General features: G+C 42.0%; 1 protein-coding gene across 1 annotated transcript in view; it reads right to left on the bottom strand.

Annotated features, from left to right (window-relative positions):
• Positions 1-17,205, bottom strand: part of SLC6A7 (solute carrier family 6 member 7) — a 170,532-nt gene that overhangs the window by 100,202 nt on the left and 53,125 nt on the right. The window contains exon 3 of the mRNA XM_040345015.1: positions 13,851-14,034. Within this exon, the coding sequence (XP_040200949.1) occupies positions 13,851-14,034 (184 nt within the window). The remainder of the gene's footprint in view (positions 1-13,850; positions 14,035-17,205) is intronic.

Raw genomic sequence — 17,205 nt, 5'->3', positions numbered from 1 at the left:
ATTTGCTTTTATAAAGGTCAGGTCACAACAGTAATAAAATACAAATCCTTTACCCATGTTGGACTGTGTGAAGCTAGATAGCAGTATCAAAGGGCAAATGCTGAAGACAGAAAAATAATATTTTGGCAGATAGCTTCAGATGTGTGAACAGAAAAGGTGGTAGTGTCTGCTGTCTGTCAAATTATATCTAATCAGATTATCCTGTAGAGTCAAAGAGCAAGTACTGCTAAAATGCTGGCCATAGATGGCTTGCATTTTCTGCTAAAATTATCAAAGACTCTAGCTATTCAGGGCCCTGCAAGCAAACGAATTCCCACCCACCCTTTCATCCCTGGTTCAACAAAAGTCATTTTAAAAATCAACTGGAGGCTGATGGAAAATGATCTGCGCCACCCATTATATTCATGCCACCAAAGATGCCGTGGCCGCCTAAATACAATATCCAAAGGGAAATCAACAAAAGAAAGCCAGCCATAATCATTGAGAGTCCATAATTATTTACTGCTGATAAATTTGAGACAACAGAAAGATAGAAAGCATCCATGGCATTTCGGGGGGGGGGGGCAGAAAATCCCCCTTCATCAAGGCTTGGATAATAAATCAGGAATTAAAAAAAAAAAAAAATAATGGGGCTCATCAGCCTAGTGCATTATCCCACGTAAATGTATTCAAGGTATAAAATCAGAAAAGCTGTTACCCTGTGACTGTTTGAGATACGGGTGAAGACTTGACTTATTTAACCAGACAAATGCTACAATCACATCCCATGTGGAGGATGGCTGTTATTTCTATATCTCTGCTGTGTTTGATCTCTTTGAGATCTTTGGCTCTGGTAAGGGTCAGTGTTTGATGGTGGTGGAGGCTCTTGTTTCGTCATCTACTGCACCATGTGTGGACCCCCTTCACTTTGGGCAGACTATACTTACCTTTGTCTTCTATTGGACTGTGCTATATTATTATTTTTTCACTTTTCAATTTTTTGTATATATCCTGGACACTCACTGTATGCCTTTGGATATTTACCCTATATTGTGTCCATTTCACTATATTGGATAAGCATTTTTAGTCCTGGTATATAGCGCGACTCCTCCCCTTTTCTTATGTATATTAATGTTGTATAACATTTTTTTCGCAGCTTTTTTTCACATTTACTTTTACACATATGGCATGCGCAATTTATGCGCGGTTTTATAAAATCAGAAAAGCCTGAAGCAATACCCCTGGTGAAGTGGACTATCGCTTTTCACCCAAGCTGGGCCATTATACTCATGTGCAAGAGTGTTTTTTTTTCTCTTAGATAACAAATAAAACAGCTTCCTATATGAGTCTTTCTTACTAAAGATACTCCTGGAAAGTGTTCTATGTCCGAGGAGGAGTGCCAATAGTAGCAATGGATGTATGTTTAATTTACTAATGCCCCCCGAAATGCTGAAATTGTCTACATTTTATCTTCCTTGTCTTTTCTTACAGTGCATCTGGAAAGCATTCACATCACTTTACTTTACGCAAGTTCCACTCGAACATCGGGTGTTTGCCTAACAGCGAACAATTTGCGGTGTTCGTGGCAAATTCGAAAGCCGCAGAACACCGTTTAAAAGCCTATGGCAGAATAACATGAAAAATCAAAAGTGCTAATTTTAAAGGCATGGTATTGTCATAAAAAAAAATATGTTTGGGGACCTGGGTATCGAAAAAAAGTTTTAAAACAGATTTTAATAATGCTTAAAGTGAAATAATAAAAGTGAAATATTCCTTTAAATTTCGTGTCTGGGGGGGGGGGTGTGTCTATATTATGCCTGTACATTAGCACAGCTCAGGGAATATTTCACTTTTATTGTTTCACTTTAAGCATTATTAAAAAACACTTCTCAAAAAAAAACTGCCATTTTTAAAAAAAAAATTGGATTGATACATGTCCTCTGGGGCACGACCCAGGTACCCCAAACACCTTAAGACAATACCATGCATATGAGCCTTTAAAATTAGCACTTTTGATTTTTCATGTTCGTGTCCCATAGACTTTAACGGTGTTCACGTGTTCGAACAAATTTTTTGCCTGTTCGCAAGTTCTGGTGCGAACCGAACCAGGGGTGTTCGGCTCATCCTTATGTTACAGACTTCTTCCAAAATGGATTAAATGTATTTTCCTCTATACCCCATAATGACAACGTGAAGGATTTTTTTTTTAAATCTTTGCAAATTTAATAAAAATAAAAGGAAATAAAAAAAATCACATGTGCATAATCATTTACAGCCTTTGCTCAATACTTTGTTGAAGCCCCTTTGGCACCTATTACAGCCTCAAGTATTTTTGAGTATGATGCTACAAGCTTGGCAAACCATTTTTTGGGCAGTTTCTCCCATTCTTCTTTGCAGGACCTCTTAAGTTCCATCAGGTTGGATGGGGCGCATCGGTGCACAGCCATTTTCAGATCTCTCCAGAGATGTTTAATCGGGTTCAAGTCTGGGCTCTGGCAAGGCCAATCAAGGACATTTACAGAGTTGTACAGTAGCCACTCCCTTGTTATTTTGGCTGTGTGCTTAGAGTTGTTGTCCTGTTGGAAGATGAACCTTCGCCCCAGGCTGAGGTCCAGAGTGCTCTGGAGCAAATTTTCATCAAGGACATCTCTGTAAATTGCTGCATTCATCTTCCCCTCGATCCTGACTAGTCTCCCAGTTCCTGCTGCTGAAAAACATCTCCACAGCATGATGCTGTCACCACCATATTTCACTGTAGGGATAGCATTGGCCAGGTGATGAGTGGTACCTAAATTCCTCCAGACATGACGCTTGCCATTCAGGCCAAAGAGAATTTTGTTTCTCAGGATCTGAGAGTCCTTCAGATGCCTTTTGACAAACTCCAGGCGGGCTGTACCTTTTACTGAGAAGTAGCTTCCGTCTGGCCATTCTACCATACCCTGATTTTTGGAGTGCTGCATAGGTGGTTGTTCTTGTGGAAGGTTCTCTTCTCTCCACAGAGAAACACTGGAGCTCTGTCAGAGTGACCATTGGGTTCTTGGTCATCTCCCTGTACAACACGTATGACGGCACTATAAAGGGGGAAGTTCCATTCGAATGGTGCCACCCTTTGGGCTGATTATGCAAATTTCCCTTCTCATAACTTGCTTCTAAACATGCGCGTTTTTTTCCCCATCGTTAAAGCCTACACACGGCCGCTTTTCACGACGAGAAAAGCGACGACGTGAAAAACGACGAGAAAAAATTGAGCAGGTTCTAAATCTTTAATGGCCATTTTTCTTGTCGCGAAAAATGCTCTGGAGCCTACACACTTTAAAAAATGGCATTTTTCTCGTCATGAAAAACGGTCATGTGTACGCGGAATAACCCCCAGCCAGAACAGCTTGGATGATGGGGGCAAGCTTACTGAGGAGAAACAGGAAGTGAGAAATTCAGACAAAGAAAAAAAACATTTAGAAGGGAAATCGAAGGAAAATGTAAGTGAACCAACAATGCACTAGCTTAAAGGAACCTATCTAGACAATAAAAAGTGAACCTTTACAACCCCTTTAAGTTTCATTCTAGGCAGGTGCTGGGAATGTAACTGTCACATTGGTTGTGCTCTCAACCAAACTGTCAAACCATCAAATGACTGGTGTCTTAGCCTCTCAAACAGAGGCTAAGACGACAGGTTCCTTGGCTGAAAACAATAGGAGGCTTTAGTTCCACTTTAATAAAAGAATGCCTTTATCATTTTCTGTTAACTTTCATTATATAAAATGTATTTTACACCAAAACCTTTTAACTCGTTTTGAAAAAAAAGTGGAGAAGGATTTGAACTGCCATGTTTTTACTGCCATCAAAGGCACTATTAGGGAGATTTACCCTCACTTCCTGTTCTGCTGACAACAGTTCCATCAGACCAAGTGAGGAACTAGCTGTAAAAGGGACACAACCTTCCCTTACTCTACTAAAGAAAAGTATTTTATGTATATGAAAAGAATTTAAATTATACTGTATGTTTCTATTGGACAATTTTACTTCCTGTCTGGTAAAAAGTTGACAGTAGTACAAAAAGTGAGACTAAATCTCTGTAACAGAGCCTCAGTTAGCAGTAAAACATTGACAGGGGTGCTATTCCTTCCATTCTCTATTCAAAACTAAGAAAACAAGTTTGACTAGACATACAACCACTTTTTACTACAGGTAAGCCTATAATAAGGCTTACCTGTAGCTACTCCGGATATCCCCTGTATCTGCATGTGCCGACATCATCTGCACATGCAGACTGAAGCAACCGGCGGCTCCGTGCGCATACGCGGGAGTGACGTCATAGTGGCTCCGGCCAAACACAGCGCCTGAGCCCAGGATACCCGGAAGTAATGCCGCCGGCTGGAGCGATGTACGAGGACCGCTGCAGGGGCTTTGATCTAAGGTAAGCAATTCATAATGAGCTAGTATGCTATGCATACTAGCTCATTATGCCTTGGTCTTGCAGGTTTTTTTTGTAAGTGGGTTTACAGCCACTTTAAAAGGTATCCTTAGATGTCCAAGGGAGATCATATGCACAATCATACTGGGCTTCAGGCTCAGCAGTATGTTTTTACATGTGGATGGGGTTCAGACAGCGATGCTGGCAGATCACTGAAGAAACATTAACTACTGAGACAGGATTGCAAACCTAGGAAATTAAATGTTCCCAAGAACAATTGGTCTTGGATCATATGCAGGGCCTATAGAAAAGGGATTATCTCTCAATCTTGCCAAACAAAACGGCTGGATTCGGAAAATTACATAAAGCATCCAGTGGCAGCCACTCCATTTGGGGCGCAGGGGCTAAGCTAGATGCAGGGCACTGGATGCATGGATTTCAAGTTTCATGTTTTTTTTTTTTAAACACATAATAATTAGAGCCTGAGGTTCTAATTGGCTTCATAAAAAGTGGTCTCGGGGTGCAGTGCACCCACCAGGTTGTGTGATAATAGCGAATATTCGCTATTTTCTTCCTGCTTTTCCTCATAGCCAATCAGAAAGCAGGTCTTAAGACCCGATTGGCTAAGAGGAGAAACGACTGTATTGGCCAGGAGCAGAAGTAGGGGGGAAGCCTCTGGGGAGGAGACACAGGGGGAAGCCGGCAAAGCTGCGCGCAACCTGGATGGGGTAAGTGTGGGACTAGTTGGCGAATGGGCGAGTGACTGGAGGGTTTGTTTACCCATCGACCGAGCGACGGGGGCACCAGTCAAAAAAAACTAGCACCTGCCGCCACCGATAGTGTCTTTAAAATATTCTTTAAAAAAATGTGCTGTATATTACACTTTTGTAAAAAGCTTTTATTCAAATGTTTAAATATGTAGAAACAGCCATGATGGCTCAGTTTAGGAATAGTATTGTTCCGGCTGGATTCAAAACAGAGTGATGCTCTAGCTCAAACCTTACAAATCCTCTCTGTATTCAGGATTCCCAACCCTTCTGGATAGTGTTTAGGCATGTGCATTTCGTTTCGTTCCGAATCGAAATTCGGACAAATTTTTCTTTATTCGGACATTCGGATGCATACGAATTCCCGAATTGTAATAGAACGAATTTAACTGAATCCGAACTAACGTTTTCGAATCGAAAACCCACGGACGAAAACAAAAATTCTATTTGACTCGAATTTCGAAAACAAATTCTATTCGAATCGAATTCGAAAACAATTCGATTCGAAAACAAATTCGAATGAAAATTGAAAGCAAATTTGAATCAAAATCTAAAAAATATAAATCGATTTCTAAAAAAAAATACAATAAAATAGAATATAAAATAATAAAATAGAATGAAAATCAAAGAATAGTAAAGAACAGAATGGAATTTAATAGAATGTAATCAAATACAATAGAATATGACCTGGCTTCTTCTATCTATCTCAGGGGTGGGCAATTATTTTTTCGATGGGGCCACATGAGAAACTAAAAATATTTTGGAGGGCCGGGCCAAAAGGCTAAACTAAATACTGCATAAAATCAATTGTATTTCTTTATAAAAAGCAGTAAATATCATTGTTGGACAACTGGTACGAGTACTTGTTATAGACATGGCACACAGGAGGGGGACAGAGGCTGGGGACATGGCACAGGAGGGGGACAGAGGCTGGGGACATGGCACAGGAGGGGGACAGAGGCTGGGGACATGACACAGGAGGGGGACAGAGGCTGGGGACATGACACAGGAGGGGGACAGAGGCTGGGGACATGGCACAGGAGGGGGACAGAGGCTGGGGACATGACACAGGAGGGGGACAGAGGCTGGGGACATGGCACAGGAGGGGGACAGAGGCTGGGGACATGGCACAGGAGGGGGACAGAGGCTGGGGACATGACACAGGAGGGGGACAGAGGCTGGGGACATGACACAGGAGGGGGACAGAGGCTGGGGACAGGCAGCCACTGTTTAATCAATAACAATTGATTAAACAGTGGCTGCATGTGATGGCACAGTGGCTGCGTGTGATTGGCACAGTGGCTGCGTGTGATTGGCACAGTGGCTGCGTGTGATTGGCACAGTGGCTGCGTTTGATGGGCACAGTGGCGACAATTTATGGTGGCACAGACTCATGGGCGTCCGCTGAAACTTTTTCAGGGGGGGGGGCGCTTCAGCAGCGGCGATACACAGTCGCATTTTACCCTTTCATCGACCGCTAGCGGGGGTTAAAAGCTACCCCCCCACGTTGAAATTTAAAAACACCCCACTGTGCCCCCTGCATCTTTTAATATCTCTTTGTCCTACTGTGTACCCCGTCTCCACAACTGCACCTCTGGACCCCTTTACATTACACAGCACCCTGGATCACTGGACCCCTTTACATTGCACAGCATCCTGCATCACTGGACCTATTTCTATTATTACATAGTTATACAAAATTAAATGGTTCAACTCACCATAATGCAGAAACAGTTGGAGACCCGAGTGTGTCACTTGCCACCATCGCCTGCCACGCGTTGTGGATTGTCACTTGCCACGTCGCCTGCCACATGCTTATCACTTGCCACGTTGCCTGTCACATGTTGTGGATTGTCACTTGCCACATGTTGTGGATTGTCACTTGCCACGTTGCCTGCTGTCACATGTTGTGGATTGTCACTTGCCACGTTGCCTGCTGTCACATGTTGTGGATTGTCACTTGCCACGTCGCCTGTCACATGTTGTGGATTGTCACTTGCCACGTTGCCTGCTGTCACATGTTGTGGATTGTCACTTGCCACGTCGCCTGTCACATGTTGTGGATTGTCACTTGCCACGTCGCCTGTCACATGTTGTGGATTGTCACTTGCCACGTTGCCTGCTGTCACATGTTGTGGATTTTCACTTGCCACGTTGCCTGCTGTCACATGTTGTGGATTGTCACTTGCCACAGCGCCTGTCGCACATTGTGGATTGTCACTTGCCACATCGCCTGTCACATGTTTATCACTTGCCACGTTGCCTGTCACATGTTGTGGATTGTCACTTGCCACATCGCCTGTCACATGTTTATCACTTGCCACGTTGCCTGTCGCATGTTGTGGATTGTCACTTGCCACATCGCCTGTCACATGTTGTGGATTGTCACTTTCCACGTTGCCTGTCACATGTTGTGGATTGTCACTTGCCACATCGCCTGTCACATGTTGATGATTGTCACTTGCCACGTTGCCTGCTGTCACATGTTGTGGATTGTCACTTGCCACAGCGCCTGTCACACATTGTGGATTGTCACTTGCCACATCGCCTGTCACATGTTGCGGTCCGGATTGTCACTTGCCTGCTCCAATTGTCCCTTGCTGTGTCCCAGAGTCAGGACCAGGGTTGTCGGCAATGTCAGGCAGCAGAGAAATTATTTAAACTCTCTAAATTCCCGCGGTGCCTACACAGAGAGGAAGGGGGCTGCTGGGCGGGCAGTGAGAGATGATGTAATCTCTCTGCTCCCTCCCGCTTAACAGCTCGCTGATTGGCCAGCACTCGCTCAGGCATAGACACTCACCAAGCCAATCCACCCAGCCCACAAGCTCTCTCACCTGACACCCGTCAGCGGAGCCGCCCGCACTTTTAGCTGTCACTCGCCCGCACACTATGTCACTCGCTCCCTCACCAGCCCACCCAGCTGCCCACAGCCTGGCCTGCTAGCTCTCACCCATCCACGGCACTCACCGGCCATCCGCTGTTAGATTTCAGGGGGGGGCCGTCCCGCTGACAGGGAGGGGGGGGGGCGATCGGGGGTGATATACAGTGCAGACAGCTCACGGCTCTCCTCTCCCTGTCACAGCGCCACGGCTCTATTTACCAGAGAACTCTGCAGCGGCGCTGTGACAGGGAGAGGAGAGCCGTGAGCTGTCTGCACTGTATATCGCCCCCGTCTGTCAGTGGAGCTAGCTCTAATTTCATTCGCCGTGATGCCGCCTTGTTTCCTGCCGAGAATCATGACATTGGCACTGGTTTCTAGGGGGGGGCGAGAGCCCTCCCTTGCCCTGTAGACACTCCCCCTTGGACGGATCTGTCCAATCGCGAGCAAGGGGGAGTCTCTATGCGACTCCCCCTTGCTCGCGATTGGACAGATCCGTCCAAGGGGGAGTGTCTATGCGCGGCGGTGAAAACAGCTGTTCAAACGAACGCTGTCTGTAATGTTCCCCGCTGCAGTGATTAACGTGGCGGCGGGGCCGGATTAAAAGGTCCGCCGGGCCGTATACGGCCCGCGGGCCGTAGTTTGCCCAGGTCTGATCTATCTTCTATCTATCTATCTATCTTCCATTTTCTGAAATTCGAAATTCATATAGAATGAATGAACTCAAATTCGAATAGAAAAATATTAGAAGAGTAGAATAATAATAAAAAAATATATATATATATATATCTCCATCTTCTGAAATTCAAAATTCATATAGAATGAATTCAAATATTCAAAAATATTAGAATAGAGCAGAAAAAACGAACAAAGAAAATAAAAATTCTGCTCTATTCTAATATTTTTCTATTTGAATTAATTCTATATGAATTTTGAATTTCAGAAGATGGATAGATATATATATATCACACACAATTACATTTATATATATATCTATCTATCTATATATATATCTCTATCTATCTATCTATATATATATCTCTATCTATCTATCTATATATATATCTCTATCTATCTATCTATATATATATCTCTATCTATCTATCTATATATATATCTCTATCTATCTATCTATATATATATCTCTATCTATCTATCTATATATATATATCTCTATCTATCTATATATATATATCTCTATCTATCTATATATATATCTCTATCTATCTATCTATCTATCTATCTATCTATCTATATATATATATATATATATATATATATATAACCATCTTCTGAAATTCGAAATTCATATAGAATGAACTTAAATTCGAATAGAAAAATATTAGAATAGAGCAGAAAAAAATATATTTATATATATATTTTATTATTCTACTCTTCTAATATTTTTCTATTCGAATTTGAGTTCATTCTATATGAATTTCGAATTTCAGAAAATGGAAGATAGATAGAAGATAGATAGAAGAAGCCAGGTCATATGTTATTGCATTTGATTACATTCTATTAAATTTCATTCTGTTCTTTACTATTCTTTGATTTTCATTCTATTGTTTTATTATTTTATATTCTATTTTATTGTATTCTTTTTTAGAAATCGATTTATATCTTTTAGATTTTGATTCAAATTTGCTTTCAATTTTCATTCAAATTTGTTTTTGAATCGATTTGTTTTCGAATTCGATTCGAATAGAATTTGTTTTCGAATTCGAGTCGAATCCGATTGAAATATTATCGAATCCGGTCGAAATATTTTCGAATCCGACTGGATTTTTCGAAATTCGCTCGAAAACGAACAAATTCCGAAAACAAATTTAACACATGTAACGAATCTAACTTAACAAAATTAATTAAATAACGAATTAAAACGAAACGAAACTAATTTTTCCCTTTTGCACATGCCTAATAGTGTTTACTGGATTCCTTAAAGCGGGGGTTCACCCTATTAAAAAAAAAAAAATTATTATACCATTACATTCGGCATCGTAGCGCGAGCTACAGTATGCCGGTCTTACATTTTTTATCCCCGTACTCACTGTGCTATGGATCATTGAAGATTCCGGGGAATGGGCGTTCCTATGGTGAGAGAAGGTGATTGACGGCCGGCCCTGGCACGTCACGCTCCTCCGGAAATAGCCGAAATAGGCTTGGCTCTTCACGGTGCCTGCGCATAGCCTGTGCACAGGCGCCGTGAAGAGCCGAGACCTACTCCGGCTGTCTTCGGGGAGCGTGACGTGCCAGAGTCGGCCGTCAATCATCCTCCCTCTCCATAGGCCCGCCCATTCCCCGCGGGAGTCGGAAACCTCAATGATCGATAGCACAGTGAGTACGGGGATTAAAAATTTAAGACCGGCATACCGTAGCTCGCGCTACGATGCCTAATGTAATGGTATAATGACGTTAAGGAGGGTGAACCACCGCTTTAAAGCCAGTGCACCTCTTTAGTTTCACATATTTGTAAGTCAGAAACATGCAAAACCGTGCACTTTCCCGACATGCAGAGAAAAGTACTGCACTTTAGCAAACATGTGGGGTGCAATTATTGTTAATGCAAGTGGTAACTGAACGAAAATAACTATCTAATCTCTGTAAATTCTGAACACACTAGTGTTGTGAATAGATGCCAGCAATCATGGCAACTATTCTTTATTCTTCATTTCTCTCTCCATAGTAACAGCAGAAATCTCTGCAATGCATCACCTGAAAATGGCCTTGATCGACATAATTAGTAACTGTCTATCTAAACTGTCAAACTTTTTAGAAAAGAGAGTATTATCTGGAAGGGATGTACTAAAAAAATGCAATTTTCAAAAGACTGAAGTAAAATCAGACGTAAAACACAGAATTTGGTGTTACACATCACAATCACTGACATCCCAGCTGTCATCTTTCCAGTTAAAGGGTATGTATAGCCATTTTTTGTTCAATTATATTTTTGGACCGCAGTCAAGTTTTGCTATCTGGTTCTCCAATGGAGAGTTTTCCCTTCACCACCTGTTTTTGTGACACAGATTTACCAGGCATGAAGTGAGGGGTTGCAGATTTTCCCTCACTTCTTACAGATAATAAAAAAGTGTCACCAGGACAAGAAGTCAGTTGAGCCTCTGACAGGTTGTAACTGTTACCCACTCCTTCATACAGTAGATTTTTTTTTGGCTGAAGATATTCTTTTAAAATACAGCTGTAAAAATATTGAGTGGTGAATAAGGAAGTTGTTCTCTAACAAAGAACCCGTATGGGTCTATAACAGGGGTAGGCAACCTTTGGCGCTCCAGCTGTTGTGGAACTAAATTTCCCATGAGGCATTGCAAGGTTGGCAGTTATAATTACAATTGTCCTGTAGATGACACTTTGCCATTATTACAGACGGAGTGGAGTCTTATAGGTAAAATGTCCCCTCATGGACTCTGTCCGACTCTCAGAGAAGTGAGTTGTCCGATTGGATGCTGTAATCTTTCCAGATTCCAGGTGCCATCTTGGTGCAGTACCTTATATAATAGTACCCGCATCATTTGGGCATGCTTAGAGTGAGGGGTAGATCAGGAACAGAGACTTTGCTAGTGAGAGAAAATGTGTAATACTTGGAGAGGTTCCTGTCAAGTAGTGCCATAACAGGGACAACGCCTGCCTAGAGTAAACATCTCGGTATCCAGAATAGCAAACTGGGGCTCTTCCCAGCAGTATTACAATGGCGTCCTGGTAGACCACAAACCCCAACCCCTCCAGCAGAAGCTTTTATTTGGCAATAAAGACCCAAGCCTGGTAACACTGTATAAAAACCAGCTGTAATATTGTCTCCTCTCATTGCCTACTAGATTTATTAATTATGTATTACTGTTCACCTACATACAATATTGAAGATAATTATTACAATCAAAAACTGTGATCTCTTCCTTATCTGTACCTTGGGCCTAGACCCAGTCTACAGGAGGGTGCGAGTTCATGAACATGCACTGAGGCCCCGTACACACGGCCGAGGAACTCGACGTGCCAAACACATCGAGTTCCTCGGCCAGTTCAGCCCTGAAGCCGCCGAGGAGCTCGGCGGGCCGAGAGCTCCCATAGAACAACGAGGAAATAGAGAACATGTTCTCTATTTCCTCGCCGAGGTCCTCGTCGGCTTCCTCGGCCGAAAGTGTACACACGGCCGGGTTTCTTGGCAGAATTCAGCCAGAATTCGGAAGCTGAATTTTGCCCAGGAAACTGGTCGTGTGTACGGGGCCTTAGAGTTTAGGGTCGGGCCCTTGCCCCTGCATGCCTGTCAAACCCAGCAGTATGCTGGAGTCCATATAGCTGCTATGTATCCTTTCATTAACATAGCCTGCCCTATATACTGTATATAAACAAATGACTCATTTACGCTGTACGAGCCTCTGTGCCCATGTGATATAGGCCTTAAAATAAAGATTTTTTACTACTGTTTTCCCACGATAAGTTATTTGGTTATCAATAGTGTTGCTCACGAATATTCGTATTGCGAATATTCGGCTCGAATATGGCATATTCGAGTATTCGCGATATATTTCGAATTTCGCGGTGAATATTCACAATTCCGAATATTCGCATTTTTTCAATTTGATTTTTAAAACAGATCACATCCTATCGACGTCTAAAAGCATTGCTGGTAGGATTAGAGACCCTGGGCCGAGTAGCTAAGCTGAGGCGATCCTTTTATGTTGCCAAATTGAAAAAAAAAAAATTGCGATTTTTCGCTATTGCGAATGCGAAAATGATTGCGAATTTTCGATAACTGTGGTAGGAGAACTCTGATTGTCTCTGATGCAAAAGGGGGGGGCTTTGTGTATGTTTCTGTTATGAATATTTGTATGTTTGATATTATTTTTTTTTGCAAGAAGGAAAAAATTGCGCATACCTTAAAAAAAGGGGAGAATACAGCAGCAACTCAAAAATGTTATACAACATAATTTAATACAAGACAGAAAATGGAGTCGCTCTACAAGAATAAAAAATATGTCTAGTGACAAGACATGTGGGCAAATTATAAAATAAGCAAGCGCAAATAACTTGTGAAATACACAGTGAAACAAATATATAAAGAAATATAGTCCCAATAATAGAAAAATAATCTTTCATAAAAATGTCTGATATGTGAAGTGAAAAAAAGTCCAAAGCATGCAGCATGAACGTGTTCAATCTTCAAGGTGTTTGATTGACAAATGGCTGTGACAGATGGATAGAGTAAAGAATCACCACCAATGCAAAACACTTTTTATTTTCTATTGTAAAATATCAAGAATATTCTGAGCCAATCAGAGTGCTCCTTCCGCATTTGCCGAATATTCGCAATTATTTTGTATTGTAAAATATCACGAATATTCTGAGCCAATCAGAGTGCTCCTACAGCATTTGTCGAAATTGCGCAGTAAATATCGCATTCGCATGTTGCGATATTTCGATAAAATATCACGAATATTCTGAGCCAATCAGAGTGCTCCTACCGCAGTTATCAAAAAATCGCAATTATTTTCGCATTCGCAATAGCGAAAAATCGCAATCATTTAATTTCGATAAAATATCACGAATATTCGAATTTAGCGAATATATCTCGAATATATATTCGAGATATATCGCGAAATCGAATATGGCATATTCTGCTCAACACTAGTTATCAACATAAAAACAATATTTACTGCACAAGAAAATAGCATATCCAATCAAAATCCATATTGTACTGACCTGACTTTGGTAAAGTGATTTCTGATTGGGCTCTTAGAATTTTGCCCCTCGTACTGGTTCTTAAACAAACATATAAAAGGCACAGCAAGTAAATGTAAATTACCTCCTCCATTGGTGTATGCTCTGTATGGAAATCTCCAGACATTTCCCAAGCCAACACAGTATCCAATACACGATAGCAGGAAGTCTAACTTTCCAGTCCAGTTCCCTCTGTCTTCGGGGTATTCTATGTCCAGCTCTGCATCATCACGATCACTGGGGGTCATCAATAGGTCAGGAGTGATAGGCTGTAGATCAGAGTTATGAATGTGTTTAGTCGCTTTGCTATATTTAGAAGTAAAACAAGGACTTTTTTTTTATGGTCAGAAATTATTTCATGAAAAACAAATCTGGGGGCTTCCGTTTCCGGGGGGAGTGGTTTAGGTATGGCGGAGTGAGGGAGCGTGAGAGGAGCCCCTAACGAGACTGCAGCGTGCACACGACAGGAGGACCGTGCAAAAACAGGCTATACTTCCCGATTGCAACGGCTCATGTCGCGCAGAGGCAGAGGGACAAGGAGGTGCACTGCTCTATCGGGTGTCTCAACCCGATCGCACATTACCCGATACCTCAGAGCGAAGGAGGGCTGTTCCCCACAAACAGACGTCAGCGACGCCAGCGACGCCAGCGACGCAGCTACAGACGCCACAGACGCGGCTCGAGAGATGGCAGGGAGGCGAGATTCTCTCTCAGAGGTGGTATCACAAGCGCCCGCAATCACACACACGCTGGATAGAGGTATGTCTGGAGGGGGAAGCATAGGACAGCCGGAGCCTTCCGCTATGTTGCTGAGAATGAAGGAGGTGGGAACAAAGGTATGCCTTGGCAAGTCAAAGGACACACAGACTCAGGAGCAAGAAGCTGCGCTTGATATAAGACAGCTTAGTGTGCTAATACAGGCACTTCCCACTAAGGAGGACATACTAACAATGACAACCAGCATAATGGGCACTCTGCAAGCGGAGATAGAGGAAGTTCGCGCTGGGGTGACGAGGGGAGAGCTTAAAATTAATAATTTAGAAGAGCAAAATCTCATTATGGGGCTCAAAATGGCGAATATGGAGGACGAGCTCAAGAGACAGTATCAGCAGATAGCTATGATCCAATTGCATGCAGAGGAAGCCGAAGACAGGAGCAGGAGGAACAATATTAGAATAAAGGGGGTCCCAGAAAGTCTAGAAGGGGCTGCACTGCGTGAAATGGTTATGTCTATATTAAACCGAGTTCTGAAAAACCCCCCAGAGACAGTGATCGAATTAGACCGGGTGCATAAAGTTCCTACCACCCGTTACTCGGCACAATCAAATCCTAGAGACGTGGTTTGTAGGATCCATTTTTATAGGATTAAGGAGGACATAATGAGAATCGCATGGAAGGAAGGAACAATAAAATGGGAGGGGGGGGACATACAGATCTTCCCAGATCTCTGCCGGCAAACAAAATGGAGACGACGGATGCTAAAACCCCTATTAGAGCTCATACGCACCAAAGAGGCTACATATAGATGGGGGTACCCCTTAGCAATTATCACGAAGAAAGGAGGGCAGAGTTTCAATCTGAGGGTCCCCGCCCAATTAACAGAATTCTTTCAGTTTCTGGAAGCAGACCCTATAAATGTTCCTAACTGGTTGGAACTGCCGACAGTAATAGACAGATTCCCTATTTAGGCTTTTTATTGCGATAACACACAAGAACTATATGAGAGACTAAAGGGTAGAGAGAAGAAAAGGGAGAAGAGAGGCAGACGGCGAACAGAGGAAGAGGGAGAGGGAAGAGGAAAGAAGAAGGAAAGAGAAAGATAAAGTGAAAGAGATGTAAAGAACCACACTATGACGAACAATTTTTGATGAACAACTTTTTTTTTTTTTTTTTTTTTTTTTTTTTTTTTTTTTTTCCCTCTACATAGGGGTTGGATTCCCTTTTTGCAGGGTTCTTTTTTTTTTTTTTTTTTTTGGGGGGGGGGGTTTGGGGGGGTTTTTTTTTTTTTTTTTTGAGAAAATGAGGGGGATAGGAAAACTGACTTTTCTCCCCGTTCTCTTTTTTTTTTTTTTTTTTTTTTTTTTTTTCTCTTTTTCTTCTTTTTTCTCTTTTTTTTTGTTTGGCATCTCTGATTAGGGCCCTTATTTCTGTCCCCTGGAGAGAAGGGGAAAGGGATACAGAGGCAGAAGGGATGCGGGGGAAGATAAGTATAGAAATAGCAGCCATACAGACAGAGACAGTAAGAAGGTAAGAGGGTAAGGGTTGAAATAAAATAGAGCGCACAATACACATAAAGAGGACAAGTGGACAAGTGCTGCAGATAAACGGACGATTGACGTCCTTCTGGAACTAGATTATCCTCTGTTTTCCCACTCCCCTTGATCTCCTCGGGGTAGAGGGGGGCAATGAAACCAATTTTTTTTTTTTATATATGTATATATTTTTTTTTTTTTTTTGGGAGTTTTTTACTTTTGGATATATAAAATGATATGTGACATTGTATGTTATTATATAGTATTATAAGTACCGGTATTATATATATGGTGTAAATGAGGTAAACGATATAAGTTAAGGTAATCCCCGAGGCCCAATAAGGGGGAGGGTGGAGTTGTGTATTTGCTGCTTGTTTTTTTTCAATTTTCTTTTTCTTTTTCTTCTGGGGAGATGGGCAAAAATGCTGCCACAGTATGGGTAGCATGGGAAGGTGAAGAGGGGTTGGAGAGGGGGGTGGGTAATGGGGGGGAGGGAGTAGGGCACGGAAAATATAATATAAAAAAAAAAAAAAAACCCACACATTAAAAAACACGTGAATACACGGGATAACAGAGTTTACAGCGCTCTCTTTTTTTTTTTTTTGTTTTTTTTTTTTTTTTTTTTCTCTTGAGAGGATTTTGATTAAGAGTATACTAAATAGTATACCAACTACATTAATTACACGAATGACACTATACACTAGTAGGGTCACGAAGAGAAGGGATATAGAGGGGGGGGGTAAAGTAGAGAAGATCAAAGGGTGGAAGGGTCAAGGGGCCTCGGATAAAGGATGAAAGTATGGAAAAAGGGCCAGAGCAGTGGAATATATAAGGGTACTACGGATTTTGGATTCATATCTTCTAGGGGGTTAAAGGAGGGTTAAGGATTAAAGGAGTAAGATAGGGGGTCCCCTTTTTTTTTTTTTTTTTTGCCATTTTGCTATATATTTGATATATATAGGGAGGGTGGGGACAGAGAGAATGTAAAATAAAGTAAATAAACAGAATAACAGGCTAATATGAAAATATAGAAGCACATGTCATTTTGACAAGATTGGTTACTGCATTAGGGGGTACAGATGGGGGTACAGATGGGGGTTTAGAGTTGGAGTTGAGAAGAAAGATGTGTGGCAGCGGTAGGGCCTTACCTGCTTGCCTACTTGCTGCGTTAATCTTTCTCTTTTTTTT

The sequence above is a fragment of the Rana temporaria genome, chromosome 3 (assembly GCF_905171775.1).
Source record: "Rana temporaria chromosome 3, aRanTem1.1, whole genome shotgun sequence".
Classification (NCBI taxonomy): Eukaryota; Metazoa; Chordata; class Amphibia; order Anura; family Ranidae; genus Rana; species Rana temporaria.
The sequence above is the reverse complement of the archived record's forward strand: the minus strand, read 5'-3'. Positions and strand labels throughout refer to the sequence as shown.